We start from the raw sequence: 20,627 nt of genomic DNA on the forward strand, positions 1-20,627 counted from the left end.
CCTTACTCGGATCCGGGCGCGTGGGCAAAACGTCATTGCCATGCGCCGGATTCTCGTGAGATCCGGAATACTATATAAAGAGCGAGCGTCTGGCACCATTTTTCACTCGGGATTTGAGCTGGTTGGAGAGTAGGATCGTCTGTGTGTGGAAATTGGTTAGGTTAGGCTTAGGAGCTGTGTTTTCTTTTGCTGCTGGGGTGACTGCCAGTGCCTACTAGTGCCACTATCTGCTCTCTGGTGGTTTGGCGCTGCCAACCCATCAGCAGTACCTCTACCTGGCCACTTCAATCATACATGTATATCACTGCAGTGTGCACTGTTGTAAAACTTATTAACCACTTGTATACCAGTCTGCTTGTGCATCTGGTGTATAATTAATAATACTCCCCTGCTGGTGTATTTTTTTACAGCCTTACATAACTAGTACATATTCTCTGCTGGTGCATCTACTGTACTATTGAGTCTGACATAAATAAATATTAATAAATTAACAGTGTACTGGTGCATCTACTAAATAAAATAATATCTCTGCTAGTGCATATTAATAATACTGCTGTCTAAATAATATCTTTCTTCAAAGTGAGATCTATATTGCAGTGTAAATATAAAGCAGTCAGAATTTTCCCTGCACAGAAACAAAATAACTCACCCAAATCTAATGCTATCTGCACCTGTTACATCTGCCCCCTGCAGTGCACATGGTTTTGTCCATCTGAGAAGGAATTTGCCTCTAAGAGTGATCCAAAATAAGGCCCTAACTGACTACCGTATATTTTTCTGGTGGTGCGTAATTAAATGACTACCGTATATTTTTCTGGTGGTGCGTAATTAATTGACTACCGTATATTTTTCTGGTGGTGCGTAATTAATTGACTACTGTATATATCTTTCTGATGGGGCCTAATTAATTGACTACTGTATATTTTTCTGGTGGTGCGTAATTAATTGACTACCATATATTTTTCTGGTGGTGCGTAATTAATTGACTACCGTATATCTTTCTTAATTGATTGACTACCATATAATCGTATATATAATACCTCTCTATTGGTGCATCTACTGCCATATATACTTACACTCCAGTGGTGCTGTCCTGTGGTGTAATATAATGCATAACTCCACAAAAGTAATGGAGATGCAAAATATGGAGAATCAATTAGAGAAAGATGAAGGGCCGCTTCCTCTTACTTCTGAATGTGCTTCAAATGCAAGTATTAATGATGATATAGACGATGATATGCCATCAACCTCGTCTGCCAAGGCCGATGTCCAGTGTCAAAGTATGGGGCATGTAAAATCCAAAAAGCCAAAGTTGAGTAAAAGGAGGACCAAAACGTAAAATTGGCAATGTGCCATTTACAACACGGAGTGGCAAGGAACGGTTAAAGCCATGGCCTGTATTCATGACTGGTGGTTCAACTGCACATGGCCATGCAACCCCTCCTACTGCCCCCTTTAGAAATTTGAAGAGATTTCAGCTGTCAACAAAAACACAGCAAACAGCTCTGCCTACTAAAGAAGACATGTTATCACAAACCCCCAAGGAGAGTCCAAGGGTGTTGGTGGTTGTGATGCCTGACGCTCCCATCGCTGTACGGGAAGAGGTGGCTCCTTCCATCATTTTCAGCACTCCATCTGCATATGCTGGAAGGATCACCCACAGTGCAGTTCCTGATTTAGATAATGAAGGTGTCAATGTTGTAGACCAAGAGGAGGATATTGATGTAGCTGGCGCTGAGGAGGAAGTTGACGAGGAGGATGCTGAGGTGGTTTGCTTAAATGAGGCATCAGGGGGGGAAACAGTTGTTGTTCATGGGATGAAAAAGCCCATTGTCATGCCTGGGCAGAGGACCAATAAATCCACCTCTACGGGCTGGAATTTTTTATATCCGAATCCGGACAACAAATGTATTGCCATATGTAGCTTATGTAAAGCTCCAATAAGCAGGGGTAAGGATCTTGCCCACCTAGGTACATCCTTCCTTATATGTCACCTAAAGACCCTTCATAAATCACGGTTTAGTTCAGGAACTGTGGCTAGTAGTCCAGGGACACTTTCGGCATTCTTCCACTGCCTGCCGAAGGCTGGAGCAGCAGCAAAAACTCCTCAACCTGCCCTGCCATCAGCTTAAACAAGAGGTGGTGATGTGCTGGAACTCCACCCTCTATATGCTGCAGAGGATGGAGGAGCAGCAAAAGGCCATTCAAGCCTACATGGCCACCTACGACATAGGCAGAGGAGCGGGGCTGCACCTGACTCAAGCGCAGTGAAGGCTGATTTCCATGTTGTGCAAGGTTCTCCAGCCATTTGAACTAGCCACATGTGAAATCAGTTCCGACACTGCCAGCATTAGTCAGGTGATTCCCCTTAACAGGCTGTTGCAGAAGCAGCTGGAGAAAATGAAGGAAGAGCTAAAGCATTGCGATTCCTGCAAAGCATGTCACTCCTGTGGATGAAGCCCTCCATACGCTTTGCCAGGATACGAGGGTGGTCAGTCTGTTAAAGTCAGAGGACTACACTCTGGCCACTGTGCTCGATCCTCGGTTTAAAGCATATGTTGTGTCTCTGTTTCCGGCAGACACAAGTCTACAAAGGTGCAAAGACCTGCCGGTCAGAAGATTGTCATCTGAAGGGGACCATGACACGGCCCCAGTTCCTCCTACATTTTCTCCCACACCTGTGTCTGCGAGGAAACAGCTACGATTTCCCACACAACTCAATGGTGGGGATGCAGGGCAGGTAGGAGGGAGTTTGGACATCTGGTCCAGACTAAAGGACCTGGCAACGATTGCTGACATGTCTACTGTCGCTGCATTGGATGCTGTCACCATTGAAAAAATGGTGGAGGATTACTTTGGTGACAGCATCCAAGTAGACATGTCAGACAGTCCTTACCTGTACTGGCAGGAAAAAAAAAGGCAGTTTGGGAGCCCCTGTACAAACTGGCTCTATTTACCTGAGTTGTCCCCCCTCCAGTGTGTACTCCGAAAGAGTTTTTAGTGCAGCGGGGAACCTGGTCAGTGAGCGGCGAAGGAGGTTGCTTCTGCAAAATGTGGAGAAGATGATGTTTATTAAAATTAATTATCAATTATTCAATGAAGACCAGGAATTGCCTCCAGAGATTATAACGGGACCTGGGATTGTGGAGACCAGCGGGGACGAATTGATAATCTGTGAGGATGAGGAAGTACATACTGAAGGGGGCAAGGAATCAGAGGAGGAGGATGACGCGTGACGATGACATCTTATCTCTGTAGAGCCAGTTTATACAGGGAGATATGAAATGTCTTTTTTGTGTGGGGGCCCAAACAAACCAATCATTTCAGCCACAGTTTTGTAGGCCCTGTCGCTGAAATGTTTGGTTTGTTAAAGTTTGCACATCCTATTTACGCAACATAAGGGTGGGTGGGAGGGCCCAAGGACAATTCCATCTTGCATCACCATTCATTAATCCCAATGCTGATATGTGAGATAAGTGGACTCATCTTTAATCACATACAACTGTTTGCGCTAAAGTGGTAATAATCACAGAGCTAACCAATCCCACTGCTGAGAGTCATTGATTGCTGCACGAATCACCCACTGCTCCTCGGCTGGTCGTCACCTGGTTATGTCTGGTCAGTAGGTTCCATTCCATTCTACTGCCGTACATATAATACCTCTCTGCTGGTGCATTTATTGCCTTAGATAGGGTGTTACAGGTGTCTCCGGGAAGCCATTCTGCAGTGTCGTTAATGTAGGCACTGTACCTTAAGCACAGATAACATGTACATGACTGCCACATTCACAGACACTGTAATGCAGATGGGTATACTCCCTATATTATTCCGGGAGTCCGCAGATTCCGCTCTCACCATGCATCACACAACCAGATGCCATCGGAAGACGGCCTAAGTGACAGGAGAGTTTCTGCCACTGCCTGCAGAAGGCTGCCGAATCGCCCACTGCTCCTCAGCTGGTGGTAAACATGATCAAGCCAGGTAGTGGTCTTATTGGATATTAAACTGATAAAGACAGATACACAGCACAGCACACTCGCAGACCAACTTAGTGCTGCACCAATCTCCCATTGCTCCTCGGCTGGTCGCCACCTGTGGTCAGAAGGTTCCACCCCTTTGCAGCTATTGCATTGCCCACTGCTCCTCGGCTGGTCACCACCTGTGGTCAGAAGGTTCCACTCCTTTGCAGCTATTGCATTGCTGCACCAATCGCCTACTTCTCCTCAGCTGGTGGTAACCACGATCAAGCCAGATAGGTCTCTTTTTGGGGCCTAGTTTTTCATACTGAAGGGGGCAAGAAATCAGAGGAGGAGGATGACGCGTGACGATGACATCTTATCTCTGTAGAGCCAGTTTATACAGGGAGATATGAAATGTCTTTTTTTGTGTGGGGGCCCAAACAAACCAATCATTTCAGCCACAGTTTTGTAGGCCCTGTCGCTGAAATGTTTGGTTTGTTAAAGTTTGCACGTCCTATTTACGCAACATAAGGGTGGGTGGGAGGGCCCAAGGACAATTCCATCTTGCATCACCATTCATTAATCCCAATGCTGATATGTGACATAAGTGGACTCATCTTTAATCACATACAACTGTTTGCGCTAAAGTGGTAATAATCACAGAGCTAACCAATCCCACTGCTGAGAGTCATTAATTGCTGCACGAATCACCCACTGCTCCTCGGCTGGTCGTCACCTGGTTATATCTGGTCAGTAGGTTCCATTCCATTCTACTGCCGTACATATAATACCTCTCTGCTGGTGCATTTATTGCCTTAGATAGGGTGTTACAGGTGTCTCCGGGAAGCCATTCTGCAGTGTCGTTAATGTAGGCACTGTACCTTAAGCACAGATAACACGTACATGACTGCCACATTCACAGACACTGTAATGCAGATGGGTATACTCCCTATATTATTCCGGGAGTCCGCCGATTCCGCTCTCACCATGCATCACACAACCAGATGCCATCGGAAGACGGCCTAAGTGACAGGAGAGTTTCTGCCACTGCCTGCAGAATCGCCCACTGCTCCTCAGCTGGTGGTAAACATGATCAAGCCAGGTAGTGGTCTTATTGGATATTAAACTGATAAAGACAGATACACAGCACAGCACACTCGCAGACCAACTTAGTGCTGCACCAATCACCCATTGCTCCTCGGCTGGTCGCCACCTGTGGTCAGAAGGTTCCACCCCTTTGCAGCTATTGCATTGCCCACTGCTCCTTGGCTGGTCGCCACCTGTGGTCAGAAGGTTCCACTCCTTTGCAGCTATTGCATTGCTGCACCAATCGCCTACTGCTCCTCAGCTGGTGGTAACCACGATCAAGCCAGATAGGGCTCTTTTTGGGGCCTAGTTTTTCAAACTGCCATCCTGTCTGCTGCTGTAGTGCCACTCCTAGATGAGCCACGTGTTTGTGATGCACACTTGTGTGGCTTAGCATAGTTATCCAGCTACCTCGGTGCAACCTTTTGCCCTAAAAACAATATTGTGAGGTGTGAGGTGTTCAGAATAGACTGGATGAGATTTGAGATTTTAGCAGTTTTTATGCTTTTAAAAAAAAAAAGAATCAGAACCCAAAACATTTAGGGGGTGTTTTGGCAAAACCCATTAGAACCCAAAACCTGAAGGTAATCAGAACCCAAAACCCAAAATGCGAAAAGTGGCCGGTGCACAGCCCTAGTATAGTTAAAGCATGTTAATAATGAGGTGCATTACAAAACAATAAATAATGGGGTAAACTAGATAGCCCTCCACCACAATCCTGTTACCCACAATAATTCCAACAGAAAAGCCTTATGATGTAGGCAGCGCTAGAGTCACTGACGAGCTGCAGCCCCCCCCCCCCTCCAATGGTTCTCCACCTGTGGCTTGCTACTCCCAGTACTCACACACACACACACACACACACACTGTGTCTGTCAGTCAACGGTCACCCCCTCTTCATGTCCCAGTTGGTTATTTTTCGGGCATGGCGCATAGTGCCATGCCGACCCTGCTACTGAAGTAAGCACTAGGCCACTAGGAGCAACTAAAAGGAGTATGCTCAGTGCAAGAGAGGTAGGGAAGCTCCTGGAGGGACACAGAGCAATGAACTGCTGGAAGGACACAGGAAGTGAGCTGCTGGAGTAAAAGAGGCGGAGATGTTTATAAGGGGCACAGCTACACTGGGAATTATGTCTAAGTGGCACTACTAGTTTCGGAATTCTGTGTAAACTGCACTACTGCTCATCTTTATGTGTAAGGGGCATTACTACTGTGGGCATTGTGTATAAGGGCACTACTGTGTGGCATGATGCACATGAGGCAACTCTCGTTGTTGTACCATTGTGGCATACCTCCCAACTGTCACGATTACAGCGGGACAGTCCCGATTTTCGGGTCCTGTCCCGGTGTCCCACCCGCGGCAGGCATTGTCCCGCTGCAGGGGTGGCAGTTGGGAGACCCCCCAATCTAATAGAATAGACGCTGTGCGCAAAGCGTCTATTCTCGTATGAAAATGAGGTTGCGGCTAATTAGCATACGCATACGCCCGCCCCCTTTTTGGGCACGTCCCTATTTCCCCAACACAGAAGTTGGGAGGTATGCTGTGGTACTGTGTGGTGTAATTCGAATTGGGAGCACTATTGTGTGACGCCATTTCCTTGTGAGACTGTGCCTTTAAACTGTATGGATGGGTTTTTTTTTTTTTTTTTTGGGGGGGGGGGGGGGGGCGGGGTAGCAAGCAGGGGAAACTAGTTGCACCACCTCCCCAGGATCACTTAAGACCTGCAATAAATATTTATAAAACGTCTACATTGAAAATCCAGAAACCAATTTCATTTTATTTTTTTACATATGTCTATTCTAAAGTATTCCTATATACTCATTTAAATGCAATTACAAAACAAAAATAAACAATTCCAGGCATAGGCGTGCGCACGGGGGGTGCCGGGGGTGCACAGGCACCTTCTAATGACCGCTGGCACCCCCCACATGAGTGCACGCAATGTGTAGCTTCCTGCCCCGCAACAGCAGCACCCGGTTACTGGCTGGTCAGGAGACTTCATCACCTGCCTGCCGCCACAGGCAGCAGACCAGGACGGGTGTTGACGGCGATGCTGTGAACTTACCCGGCTTCTTTGAATATGTCAGCCCCGCCCCCGCCTCTATAGACATAAAACGGCGAAACGTGGTGACGCCACACTGCGCACCATGTCCTGCCGCCCGCACTCCCTCCCGCCTCCAGCGCTGAGCAGAGGATGGCGGATGCCACACCGCCGTCGCCACTCGCCAGCACACCGTGCAGGAGCGAACCTGAGCAACGTTAAGTGCTCCTGCATGATAGTCGCTTGGAGAAAAAAAAAAAAAAAGGTAAAGTAAATAAATGTGATATACTGCTGCAGCAGTCACTGGGGTATATTCAATGCACGGGGGAGCTGTGACAGCTCTTCCTGTCAGTATTCTACTGACACCCCCCCCCCCCCCCCTGGATATGCTCATTATGTTTAATGAGCTTTATGGTATGTGTCATTATGTTTAATGGCCATCAGGGTGTGTGGCACTATGTTTAATGCGGTTTACAGTATGTGGCATTATGTTTAATGGGCATTATGATGTGTGGTGTTTTGTTTAATGGTTATTACAGTGTGTGGCATTATGTGTAATGGGCATTACATACCTCCCAACAGTCCCGATTTTATCGGGACAGTCCCGATTGTCAGGGCCTGTCCCACCCGCGGGCGGCAGTGTCCCGCGGTGTGGGGGGGCTGTTGGGAGTCCCCCCTGTCAGCTGCTAAGCAGCGGGGAATAAACACTGTGCGCATGCGCACAGCGTCTATTCCCGCAGCCAGGGGGCTGGGGGCATGGCTAGAGGCTCACAGAGCCTCTGGGTCATGCCCCCATAGCGGCAAAATGGGGGCGTGGCCTCGCAGAAGAGCCACGAGTATAGGCCATGCCCCAAATTAGGCCACGCCCCCTGAAAATTTCGACGCGCCTCCGGCGCACAACAGCAGCGTCCCGCCTGCTGAACTTCCAAAGTTGGGAGGTATGGCTTTACAGTGTAAATTTTTGCAGTGCGCTGTGTGGGGGGAATGATTCATTCTACATACACAACCCATATACATAAATAAGTCCCCTATTTAGTTTGCATTGCTGTCCATTAAGCGGTGATCGACACCCCCCTAAAATGGTGCACCCCCTAAAAAAATGGTCTGCGCACGCCTATGATTCCAGGTAATACAAATCTGCAAACAACTTACTAAAATGTTCTATTACTATCCTTTCCACACAGGTGGCACTACTGTAAAAGGGCATAAAGCTGTTTATTATTCTTGCCAGCACCGGGATACAGTTATGAAACTGAACAACAGCCATTTCCTGCTGCAGATGGACAGCTTTTAGCTCAGCAAATTACCTTTGTGGAAGCTAATCCAAATAGCGTTATCCAATAACATGACTGTGTTCTTTCTTCCAGTTCTTCTTTAAAGAAATATAATGTGAAGTACAGAAATCTAGTTTTTAAGGATATTAACAACTCACTGAAACCAACTCCTCACAATTTTTGCATTTATTGAGATTAAGTGGTACACAAATCTGTGGTTTAAGGAAAGACAAAAATGAACCCCATTCTAAGGTCATAATACAGTAATATTAACAGACACTCCTACAAAATGTATATGATATAACACACCCCAATTGTAATATATATGGACTTGTACATTGGACCACTCATTGATATTCATGTACTGTAGCTGTGGAGCCTGGTGTTTGTGGATTTTTGTTCCCCACTCTACCACCTTCCTATCTCCTTCCTCCTCTTCCTAGTTTATCTCTGTATTATGTTCTCATCCTTTCTCCCCATGGGGGAGATTCTCTAAAGCAGAAATGCGGTAAAAACCCCGTTATCAGGGTTTTTACTGCATTTCTGTATGCTCCAATGGCCCTCTGCAGTAACAGCGCTGCGGAAGGAATCACCGAAAGCTGGCGATTCCCTGTTGAAGCCTATGGGCTTCTTACCGCAGTGCTACTGTGAGGGATCCGTCATGGATCCCTCCCAGCATGCCCCCAGCCGTCTCCTGGGAAGACGGACTCCTGGGTCTCTGACCCGGAAGTCCAGTGCTGGCACCGCATCGGAAGGGACAGTTGTTATCGCATGAGCTGTCCCATGCGTTAATAATCACATATGTTAGAGCATATGCGATTATTAAGAATGCAGTGGCCGGCAAAGGGGGGCGAAAATGGGCAGCAGGTGTTAGAACATCTGCCTTCCGCATCTCTTTTCTTTGTCTCTGTCTCTCTAGCCACCTTCCCTTGCACACGCCCCCTCTTTAATTTCTCTCCCCGTCTTTACCCGTTGTCACCTAATTGCACTCCCCCTTTATCTCTCTCCCCCTCTTTTCCTCCTTCTTTTGACTTAATCAACCTGTTTTCTCTCTCCCTCCTCATTTATCTCTTTCTCATAGTGAAAGTACTGCCTACTTTAACATCTGTCTCTATTTTTTTTATTCTCTCTCTCTCTCTCTGGGCGGGATGCTATATAGCAGAAATGCGGTAAAAACCCCGTTTTCGGGGTTTCTACCGCATCTCTATATGCTATATGGCGCCTCCGCAGTGTCAGCGCTGCGGAGGGAATCGCCAGCTAAAGCTGGCGAATCCCTGCAGAAGCCTATGGGCTTCTTACCGCAGCGCTGTTTGAGGGATCCGTCACGGATCCCTCCCAGCGTGCCCTGCGGCCGGCGCCGGGGTCTGCGCATGCGCAGATGGACTCCCGGGTCACAGACCCGGAAGTCCAGCGCCGGCACCGCATCGCAAGGGACAGCTCTTACCGCAAGAGCTGTCCCTTGCATGAATAACGGCATATGTTATAGCATATGCCGTTATTAAAAATGCGGTAGCCAGCGATAATGGGCGCGGATGTTACAACATCCCGCCCTCTCTCTCTAATGTCACTCGTAGTTTCTTTACAATCGCTCTCTTCTGTTTAGGCCTTCTGTGTCACACACACACACACACACCCCCATCCCCCATTATCATTTGTCTGTGAGATTTTGTGTTCCCAGCTGTGACTTCAGCGAGCTGGTGGTGTATACCAAGAAGTGAAACTTTGAGGTCTCAGGCAGTTCTTGCACATGAGCAGGAGAATGGAAACTGGAGCTCGATGCTTGCTGACTATTACCAATGCGTCATAGTGAGGTCACAGATGTGTAATAGGGAACTGACGAATACCCAGGACAGAGGCGCAGGCTAACCTGTAGGTGGTCTTCTCCAGGGACCCCCGCAAGGTATTTGGGTTTCAGTGTGCCAAAAGAACAGGTCCCATCCCTCTGAGTTTCCAAATACAGACCCCTGTCTACTAGTGCCAACTAAAATTTTGCGAGTACTAGATGAGAGCTAGGTCCGATGTTAACCGATGAACAAGTTATAGAACTAAAAAAGGCACTGATTTTCGGACTAGCACAGAAGACACAAATTAGCAGACTAAAGCCAATGACACAGGGTATCAGATTGGAACTGATAGCAGAAATGATCGGACTGGATCCAATGTCACAGGGTATCGGATTGGAACGAATGGCACAGGTTATTGGGCTGGAGCAGATGGCACAGTTTAATGACCTGGAGGCAATGACACAGGTTATCGGACAGGGAATCGGATTGGAACGAATGGCAAGGGTTATCGGAATGGAACCAATGGCACAAGTTATTGGACCAGACTGGAATATGTATATATTTATATATATATATATATATATATATATATATATATATATAGTAACAGTTCCAGTCCACTCACCACCAAATGCAGGTAAAACTTGCTTTTAATCACAGAGAGGCATTATTCCATGTTGTCGTTTCAACCCCGTAGGGCCGTTATCAAGACAGACAAAGTTGTTCAGTGTGTCACCAGAGCAAGCCAGGCCTGCTGACTACACATGCGATGTGATAACCTTCTGCAGTAACTTGCTGGGGTCCTGTCATTATTATTTTGGTCTGATGGGGTCCCACAGCAAAATAGTCTGAGGACCCCTGCTTTAGCAAATGAAGGAACCCCTTGCAAAATATCCTTTATACTAAAAAATGTGGCTATACTGTACTGAAAGTGTCTGTTTTGGGAAGATTTACAGCAATTTTTTCTGTAATACATAAACAAGTTAGACAGAAAAATGGGGCTGCCTAGTATTCATCAAATGCCCTGATAACTGAAGGTTTTCTCAGTTTGCTCGTGGGAATCAATGGCACTGTTTACGAAGCTCCGCCCCTGCCTATGCCTCCATTGCCTCCGCTGTGACTGCCTTGTGGCTGTGCAAAGCGTAACCTCAGGTTATACATGCACAGCAGGGCTGCACAGTACCTTTGTAGCAGTAATACTGATTGCTAGTTGTTGGTAATTATCCACTCATGGCATTGGTCCTTCCAACCATTGTAAGAAATAGGACCCTTAAAGTGTCAGGCTCTGGCTATAGTATTTTTTTTATAGTATCTGACTAGTGGTAATGCTTAACCTTTTGAGGGCCAATATCTATGAGACAGATGTGCAAAATATGTCGCACACATTTGTTATATAAGTGAAAATTTTAAAATATGTAAATTTCCTACATAAGGTCAACATTACACCTACAGTATTTTGATAAATTCCCTTGGCACTCAAAGTGTTAAATGACTTGGTATGCATGGTACGGCCCCCACTCTTCTCCTGCATACAGGACCCCCTAGGCCACAAACACGCAGCGTGCCCTGCGAGGGAGCGGAATTATGGTTACTACATCGGGCCAGGGAGGGCCCAATCTCCAACATCTGGCCCCCGGCTTCCCAGCCTCACTGACTCTTACTGACTACCACCCTGTACATGTCCATCACCCTCCCCAGGGTACATCTAGCATATACCTGTATGTGTTATGTATATCTGTACTGTCACTGTTTAACTGTTACCTAACTGGCTGTTACACAGCAATCCAAATCTAATTCCTAGTACACGTAAGTATACCTGGCCAGTAAAGCTGATTCTACTACTGTAAATACTGTAAATGTATATATATATATATATATATATATATATATATATATATATAAAGAGATGCGAAATCTGCGCAAAATCACACTTAAATTATAATTAGCTGAAAGTCTGTCCGACCATTAATTGCGTAGTGCAGCTCACTTCAGATGGGGCTAGTCAGGCCTCAGAAACAGTGAAAATGTAGAAAGAAAAAGAAGGAGCGCACAATAGAGCCAAGAGTTTAAGATTTTACTGAAAAAATCCGTATAAATGCTCATACAACAGTATAAATAGCCAGCATGAGAAGCATAGTCACCGACAATTAATGCACGCTGTAGGTACAGGATCTGGGGACTCCAGGTGTTCCGTCCAAGATGTATAGCGGCAATGGCGTTCTCTGAGTTGAGAGATGCGTATGGCACGGGATCTGGGGATACCAGCAACCTCCGACCAGAGTGATGACAGGCGGTGACAGCGTATACGACACACCAAGCTGAAGGTACACACCAAGCTCCGTCGGAGAGACCCGTACCTTCAGCTTGGTGTGTCGTATACGCTGTCACCGCCTGTCATCACTCTGGTCGGAGGTTGCTGGAATCCCCAGATCCCGTGCCATACGCATCTCTCAACTCAGAGAACGCCATTGCCGCTATACATCTTGGACGGAACACCTGGAGTTCCCAGATCCCGTACCTACAGCGTGCATTAATTGTCGGTGACTATGCTTCTCATGCTGGCTATTTATACTGTTGTATGAACATTTATACGGATTTTTTCAGTAAAATCTTAAACTCTTGGCTCTATTGTGCACTCCTTCTTTTTCTTTCTACATATATATATATATATATATATATATATATATATATATATATATATAAATACAGTACAGGTTGAGTATCCCGTATCCAAAATGCTCGGGACCAGGAGAATTTTGGATAACGGATTATTCCGTATTTCGGAATATTTTAATATTTCAATTATGAATTTTGAAGTATCTTGCATTTATGCTGTATAAACACATAAAATACACACAAATATATTTTATTACCACATAAAATACACACAAATATATTTTATTTGTTCAAAAAACAAGGTTTCAAAACATGAAACAAAATTTGTGTACTATCTCAGATATTGAATTTGAATGCCAAGCAATCATTGTCTTGCACATATATAGTGCCAGTTACATATCATGTCCTCAGTGATGCTGTTACAAATGTCCCCAGTGAGTTTTTAGCAAAAAAAAATATTTTTTTTTCACTTTCTGGAATGTATGGTTTTCGGAATAATTCGGATAACGGATACTCGGATACGGGATACTCAACCTGTATATATATATATATATATATATATATATATATATATATATATATATATATATATATATAAATACAGTATATATATATATATATATATATATATATATATATATATATATATGTTACATTTAAGGGCAGACTGACAGTATCCATATGCTTAGTTTGACAGACCATCAGAACGCATTGGCATCAGACATAGACTAGGTGCAAATGATAAGCATGGAAAAGACAGTAAATAGGATTGCACTATATGTGCTAGGGAAAGGCAGGTACAGTATGCAGTCGCTGAGCAAATACAGGGTGCTGGCTGCAACGTATGCCAGTGACAAAACAATGAAGAGTCGTACTCAGGGCTTAAAGTGATCCTGGAGAGGAGAGGGGACTCCTTTGCCTCTGCCACCTAATTACCCCCCCCCCCCTACATTAGGCAGAGACAGGGCCAGTGGTAGGGTGTTTGGCACACACCCCTCCCCCTTGGGAACTAGAATGCTTCTCTGTTAGAATTACTGTGCAGGGAAAAGGAGGAGTTTGAAATGTTCCACCTCACCATTACATACATACGGTGGAGCACAGGTCCACCCCATTCCCTCATGCTTTAACCCCTGGTCGTACCCCTAAGCGCAATGTAAAGGGCTGTTTTCACAAAGGCAAGATCAGAGAGGACATGGAATAATGGGCTAGGTAGCATTGTACAGGAATGGAATAGTGTCATTTTGGCATTATTACTGTACATGCCAGCATGGATATAATGATCTTTTATATTATTAAGTGATAAATGTGTATTGACAAAATCAATTCTGAACTTAATTTGTACATTTACAGATAAGGTATTATTAATTAGAATAGGGAAGAAATTAATTGCTAAGAAAATTAATCATTTATGCAAGGATGTAAAAATATAATTAAACGGCACTCATTTATTTAGTCTTTTATTAACACAGAAGCTGTGCCTGAATATAAATCCTTACAATCACGTAATGACATTCAGTCATGTTCTCTACAAGAAGAGTAATAAATCTAAGATAGGAAGCGATTCAACCTTACCTCATGCATCTTCTGTTTTACCAAATATCCTCTGTACCAGTCTGAAAAAGTAAATTAAAAAAAGTAGTTACATTAAAATATTTATATCTTTCATATGTTTATTTGCAAACAAGTAAGCCTGCTCAAAGCAAATGCTTCGAAAGCTAGTCTGCTTCCCTGTAATTGCCTCTGTGTTTGTGCATGTGTGTGAGAGAAAGAGATGTCATTTCACTCGATGCCAACAGATGGCAGTGTTTCGGAGATATATATATATATATATATGTATAAAATATATAAGGTTTATATATAAAATAAATCATTTTTCAAATATTGGAAGCTTTAGGGGAAAAAATAGCAAAGGGTTGAAGTATATACTGTATCTATAAACCTGAAACAGATTGTGTGTAAAATGTAATATACATAGAAGACTCCATTTTGTGATTGCCTTGTTGGTGTCAGATTGATATACCATAAGTTTAGCTATGTGGAGGCGGAGACTGGTGTATCTTCATGTTTATATTGGGAGATTAGTTTGCAAACTATTTCTTTGTTTCCTGACTTTTCCCTCCACCCATTCTTGGTATACAATTGTGTGATTTGATGGGTTTGGGAGTCGAAGAGCTTATATTTTTCTGCTGTTGTTTTTTAGGCAATTAGCCCATGCACTTGTTAGCCAAAGGGGACTAGCATTAAGTCAAATTGTTACACTGAATAGCTGGTAATCTTTCTTCCACTACTATACTATTTTATTTAAACAATAACTATAACCACATTTCCTGGCCACTTATTTCTTGGGCAGGATGTTCTAACATCCGCAGCCCTCTAACACCCCCTGTCGCCGGGTACCGCATTGTTAATAATAGCATATGCTCTAACATATGCGACTATTTAAGCAAGGGACAGCTTTTGCGATAAGAGCTGTCCCTTGTGATGCGGCCACAGCGCTGGACTTCCGGGTTTGAGACCAGGGAGTACATCTGCATATGTGCATAGCGCCGGCCGCAGGGCATGCTGGGAGGGATCCGTGACACACACAGCGCTGCAGTAAGAAGCCCATAGGCTTCTGCAGGGAATCACCAGCTTTTGCTGACACTGCGGAGGGGGGTTAGACAATACAGAAATGTGGTAAAAACCCTGATAACTGTGTTTTTACAGCATTTCTGGTTTAGAGCATCCCTTGTGTTGCTATTTATATATCATGTTAAGATTTTTAGGCCCAATGGTACATTGGGGATGGCCATGGAATGCCCAGCATTGAAAGGTTGCTGGGATTCCAACATCAAATCAAGTGACGTTATGGCCACTAACCAATTGCATCACAACCATTCAATGGTATAACCATTGATGGTTACTCTGTGCACTTCACAGAATCAGTCAGAGAACACATAAGCTGACCTGTGTATACCACTTCTGGATGTCTGCATCTGTAGAGAAGACTGTAGGCCATGAGGTTGGCATTTGAAAGCCTAATCTAATGGCTGGCAGCAACCAGTATTTCCATTGGGTCAGGAACATTGACAGCTACTAACCACTGGTTTCTGATGTCCATACCTAGCATGCACTTGGAAAATAAATGTTCCTCATTCTATCTATCTATCTACCGTCATGCAGAGGCCGGCACTACAATAGCTAAAGTAAAGGTTTAAAGGTGGACTCCACCTTGAAAAAGACATCAGTAGATGTCGAAACAGGGAGACCTGGAGAACCGGAGGGAGAAGGAGGTTCGCTATCGGTGACAGGAGAATACCCGGGTTCCATCTGTTCCTGGTCTGTTATCATCCTTTCACTTCTTGTCTGGTACGAGGTTAACCTGCTTGGTTTTTTTATATGTTCTTATCCTGTGTGGCACATTCAATTTTAATATTACACCGTGGGAGGATTTCATCTTTCTTTCATGGGACGGGAAGTGTGAAGAGAAAAGATACCCAGATGTGTTTATGATCCATCAGTAACGGGTACGCTACAGATATTAGAGAGATGTACATGTAACACACTGGTGATGGTCTATTTACAAAAGAAACCTTTATGGTTTTCACGTGCAAGATTTACGTAAGCACCTTTTTATGGTCAACAAAAAAGGGTGAAAATTATGTGTCACATAAGACCATTATATTGATATATTATTTTCCAATTTTTTTCCCCATATATACTGGATATCGTGCTGGAGGATTTGTGGAGACCATCTTGGATGTCTTTTGAGATACCATCTGGATGCACGTATGAGACTGTTGGACAATTTTTGCTCGAGACTCTGTTTGCCATATTTGTGTATCAGTATATGAATAAAGTATTTCAATGCCTCAACAATTACACCAACATGGATTGCAATTACATTGTATTCAAATACATATGTTTTAATATGGAGTTGGAAACCATTTGCAGCCGCGGGTGCGATTAGGTACACCAGATGTGCCGCGCTGCCGCAACGTAGCCACAATGACCGGTGCTACATCTGTATATTCATTTTAGTCTTTCTATTTTCTATACCACATATGGAATTAATTCTCATATTATGTACAATAAAAGTGAACGTGGGCATATTTATTTTCTGCCCTGATTTAAATATATATAAATGTATCTGGTTTTTTTCACATTATTACTGTAGCTACTGTACATACTGTAATTACTGCCAGTTTTTGACAGCTTATCTTGTCAATATTGGAATGCGGTTTATTTCAGTAATATTTGTACAAAATCAAAATCTACAGTATATGAACCAGGTTTTTCATCTGTAGTTACCGGCGCGGCTAAACCTTGGGCTGATATCGTTCCCTGGATAAACTGTACGTTAGTGATGCAGGATCATCACTTCATTCCCAGATGTTTGGCCACCTAATTACCCTTTTTGTTTTGCAGTTATTGCTTATATTTTGACCTGCAGTGTGTATGTCAACTTATATCTTAAAAGATTTATATGTTTAATATAATCAGCTTTTTATTAGCCATGTATTGCAGTTGCTGTTTTGTTTTCTTCATATGTTTCGATCTATAAAAACACAATTAACTTTTTATCAATCCTATTCTTCAATATTCTCATAGCCTGTCTTTTCTTCTAGAATGCGCTTAGCTTTTCCATGCTGTTTCTCAAATGTAATGACTTTATGAGACAGTCACTGAGCAGATTTTATACGTGGGTGGTAACTATAACAAAATCTCACGCGTTACATATTACTATTCTAGCAATACCAATATTTTGTATAACTGTATATTATTTTGTGTGCACACACAGCACATTTTTGAATGTTAAACATAACATTTTTCTGTACTAATAAGAGTGCCGGGGAGGGCAGTTTGTTTGGTAAATATAACGGTAGCATTTGATGTTGAAGTTAATATATTCAAGATAAATGTAATTATTGATCACATACAGGTCGAGTCTCCCATATCCGGCGATCTCTTATCCGAAATATTCCAAAAACCGTGTGTTTTTTCAGAAAATTTCAGATTTTTTATTTATTTATTTATTTTATCCCCTGCCCCTTCTATCATACTTACAAAGTTCCCTGATGTCCACGGCGGCCTTCAGGATCTTCTTCAGCGGTCCCAGGAGAGTATTGCGCGGGTGTGCCGGTGACGTCACCGGCACGCCTGCAAACTCGTGCAATGCACCCCTGGGACTGCTGAAGAAGATGCTGAAGGCCGCCGTGGACACCGGGGGACCAGGTAGGTATGCTTTAAAAAAAATAAGGGATAAGGGATACTCAACCTGTATTTATTAAAAAGTTAAACAGTGTACAGTACATATGCTTTATTTACAAAATAAACTCATGGGGTGCACACCCCCACAAGGGAGGCTTCGCAAGGGGCTTCGTTGCATTAGCCCCACTGCCTGAGTCCTGGCAGACGTCAGACTATTGACTGTCAGTGCGCTATACCCTGCCGCCACATGTCAACAAAAATAATGTGAAAATCCCATGTCGACATTTGACTGTCGACCTAATGCTTGTGTCACCCTAATGACCCTGTTCACCTAAGCCCATATCGACCTTTTCAGGTGTCGACCTAAGCCCATGTCGACCTTCACTGGTCAACACAATGCATCAATGTGTCAACCTAAAGACCATATTCCAGTATAGTGTAAAGTCTGCAAAAAAATGCAGGCATGTCGTGCAGGCTTTTGGTGTGTGTCTGTAAGTGTGACTGCGATCTCATATACATAAACCTAACAACATACAATGCAGCTCTCACAGATATTCTGAATGCTTGAACTATCGGCACACATTGGGGGAAATTTACTAAGATTGAATGGCTATGAATAGGATTATTTATAGCCATTCAATGCCATATACGGCCATAAATTCGTATTTTCGGAATTTATAAAGGCCAGTATACGGCTATTCTTTTACCAGGCGTATATTCATTCTTATTTCTAAATACGAATGAATACTCCATCAAAAGGATACGAATGGATTTTACCATTCATTCCAATGATGAGTCCAAATTTACTATCAGGCCACATGGTACTCCTGGAATATACTCCTCATTTTCCAGGCGTATCAGTACGATTCGTATTTTAGGCAGAATATGGATGATCCCGGTCATATCCATTCATACCGCCGATCAGCTGTATTTCGTCTTCTTAGTAAATTTCTCGCATTGAATACTACCCTAAGCGGTAACTTTACTAAAATGGGAGTTAAATTGAAGATGGGATGTTCCCCATAGAAACCAATCAGATTTTGGGCTAGATGCACTAAGCTTCAAAAGTGATAAAATGGAGAGTGATAAACAGCCAGCCAATCAGATCCTACCTGCCATGTCACACACTGTGGTTGAAAAATGTCAGGCAAGAGCTGATTGGTTGGTTGTTTACCACTCTCCATGTTATCACTTTTGAAGCTTAGTGCATCTGGCCACCTTTTATCTTCTAGAAGGTGTTAAATAATTAAGAAGTAGAACATGATTGGTTGCTATGAGCAACATCCCATCTTCAATAGAACTCCCATCTTCGTAAATTTAAATTTACCTTTAAAGAGGTTTGCGTGGAAAATTATTTTGGAATCTTTATTGTTTTATCCAAGGAGAGATTCATATAGGATTCCACTGGTTGCGACAGGCAGCTTAGTGTTTAACGTCACAGAATAAACTACCTTACATTCACAATTGTGCTCAATTTATGCCTTAATGTGTATCTATTAAAAATATGAATTTATTTTTGGTACTCTTTACCTATCACGGCGCCCACGATCTCCATCGCGGGCGTCGCGGGTAAAGAAATCGCGGGGATCGCGGGCATCGCGGCCAGTACATTAACGGCCGCGACGCGATGCCCGCGATCCCCACGATTTCACATAGGGTTCTATGTTAAATTTAGTGCTGCCCGCGATTTCACATTCAATGCTTCGATGGCCGCGATTTGGCCATAGGAATCAATGTTAAATGGGCCACAGAGCCCAAATAGGCACAATTAACACTTAAATGTCCCCCAAAATTTGTAACGCCACCCCACGATCCACGCCAACCCGAAGCGTGGCGAGCGCAGCGAGCCCGCGAGGGGCGGCGGTACGCGTCCTCCGACCTTTTCATACCCCCACTATCCACGTCGGCGTGGAGTTGAGAATAGAAGCCCGAAGCGTGGCGAGCGCAGCGAGCCCCGCGAGGGGACGCGGATACCTTCACAGGTAAACGTGGCCCTACGCGGGCTTCACAGGTATCCGCGTCCCCTCGCGGGGCTCGCTGCGCTCGCCACGCTTCGGGCTCGGTGGCTCGCTGCGCTCGCCACACTATTCTGTTCTCAACTCCACGCCGACGTGGATAGTGGGGGTATGAAAAGGTCGGAGGACGCGTACCACCGCCCCTCGCGGGCTCGCTGCGCTCGCCACGCTTCGGGTTGGCGTGGATCGTGGGGTGGCGTTACAAATTTGGGGGGACATTTAAGTGTTAATTGTGCCTATTTGGGCTCTGTGGCCCATTTAACATTGATTCCTATGGCCAAATCGCGGCCATTGAAGCATTGAATGTAAAATCGCGGGCAGCACTAAATTTAACATTGAACCCTATGGGAAATCGTGGGGATCGCGGGCATCGCGTCGCGGCCGTTAATGTACTGGCCGCGATGCCCGCGATCCCCACGATGGGCGCCCAACTAAGTAAAGAGTACCTTATTTTTTAATGAATATTGTGATTATGATTTATTTAATATTTCATTACATTAAAATATGAAGTCGGCTTTCACCCACTAACAAAATGCTGCAAATATCTGGGTGAGGTTTTGCAGATTTGATCCATTTTAACACTGCACATGAGCACAGTCCTTAAAGGTCACTAGGTAAGTAAGCCCACCACTGACAAAGCTCGGCGCTCCATGTCAGAGTG

General features: G+C 44.2%; 1 protein-coding gene across 4 annotated transcripts in view; it reads right to left on the bottom strand.

Moving 5' to 3' along the window:
• Nucleotides 1-20,627, bottom strand: part of DOCK2 (dedicator of cytokinesis 2) — a 707,149-nt gene that overhangs the window by 644,043 nt on the left and 42,479 nt on the right. For all 4 annotated transcript variants that reach the window (XM_083181781.1, XM_083181779.1, XM_083181780.1 and 1 more), the window contains exon 3: nucleotides 14,334-14,374. In XM_083181781.1, coding sequence (XP_083037907.1) covers nucleotides 14,334-14,374 — 41 coding nt within the window. The remainder of the gene's footprint in view (nucleotides 1-14,333; nucleotides 14,375-20,627) is intronic.

Source organism: Crinia signifera, chromosome 4, assembly GCF_055691185.1.
Source record: "Crinia signifera chromosome 4, ASM5569118v1, whole genome shotgun sequence".
Lineage (NCBI taxonomy): Eukaryota > Metazoa > Chordata > Amphibia > Anura > Myobatrachidae > Crinia > Crinia signifera.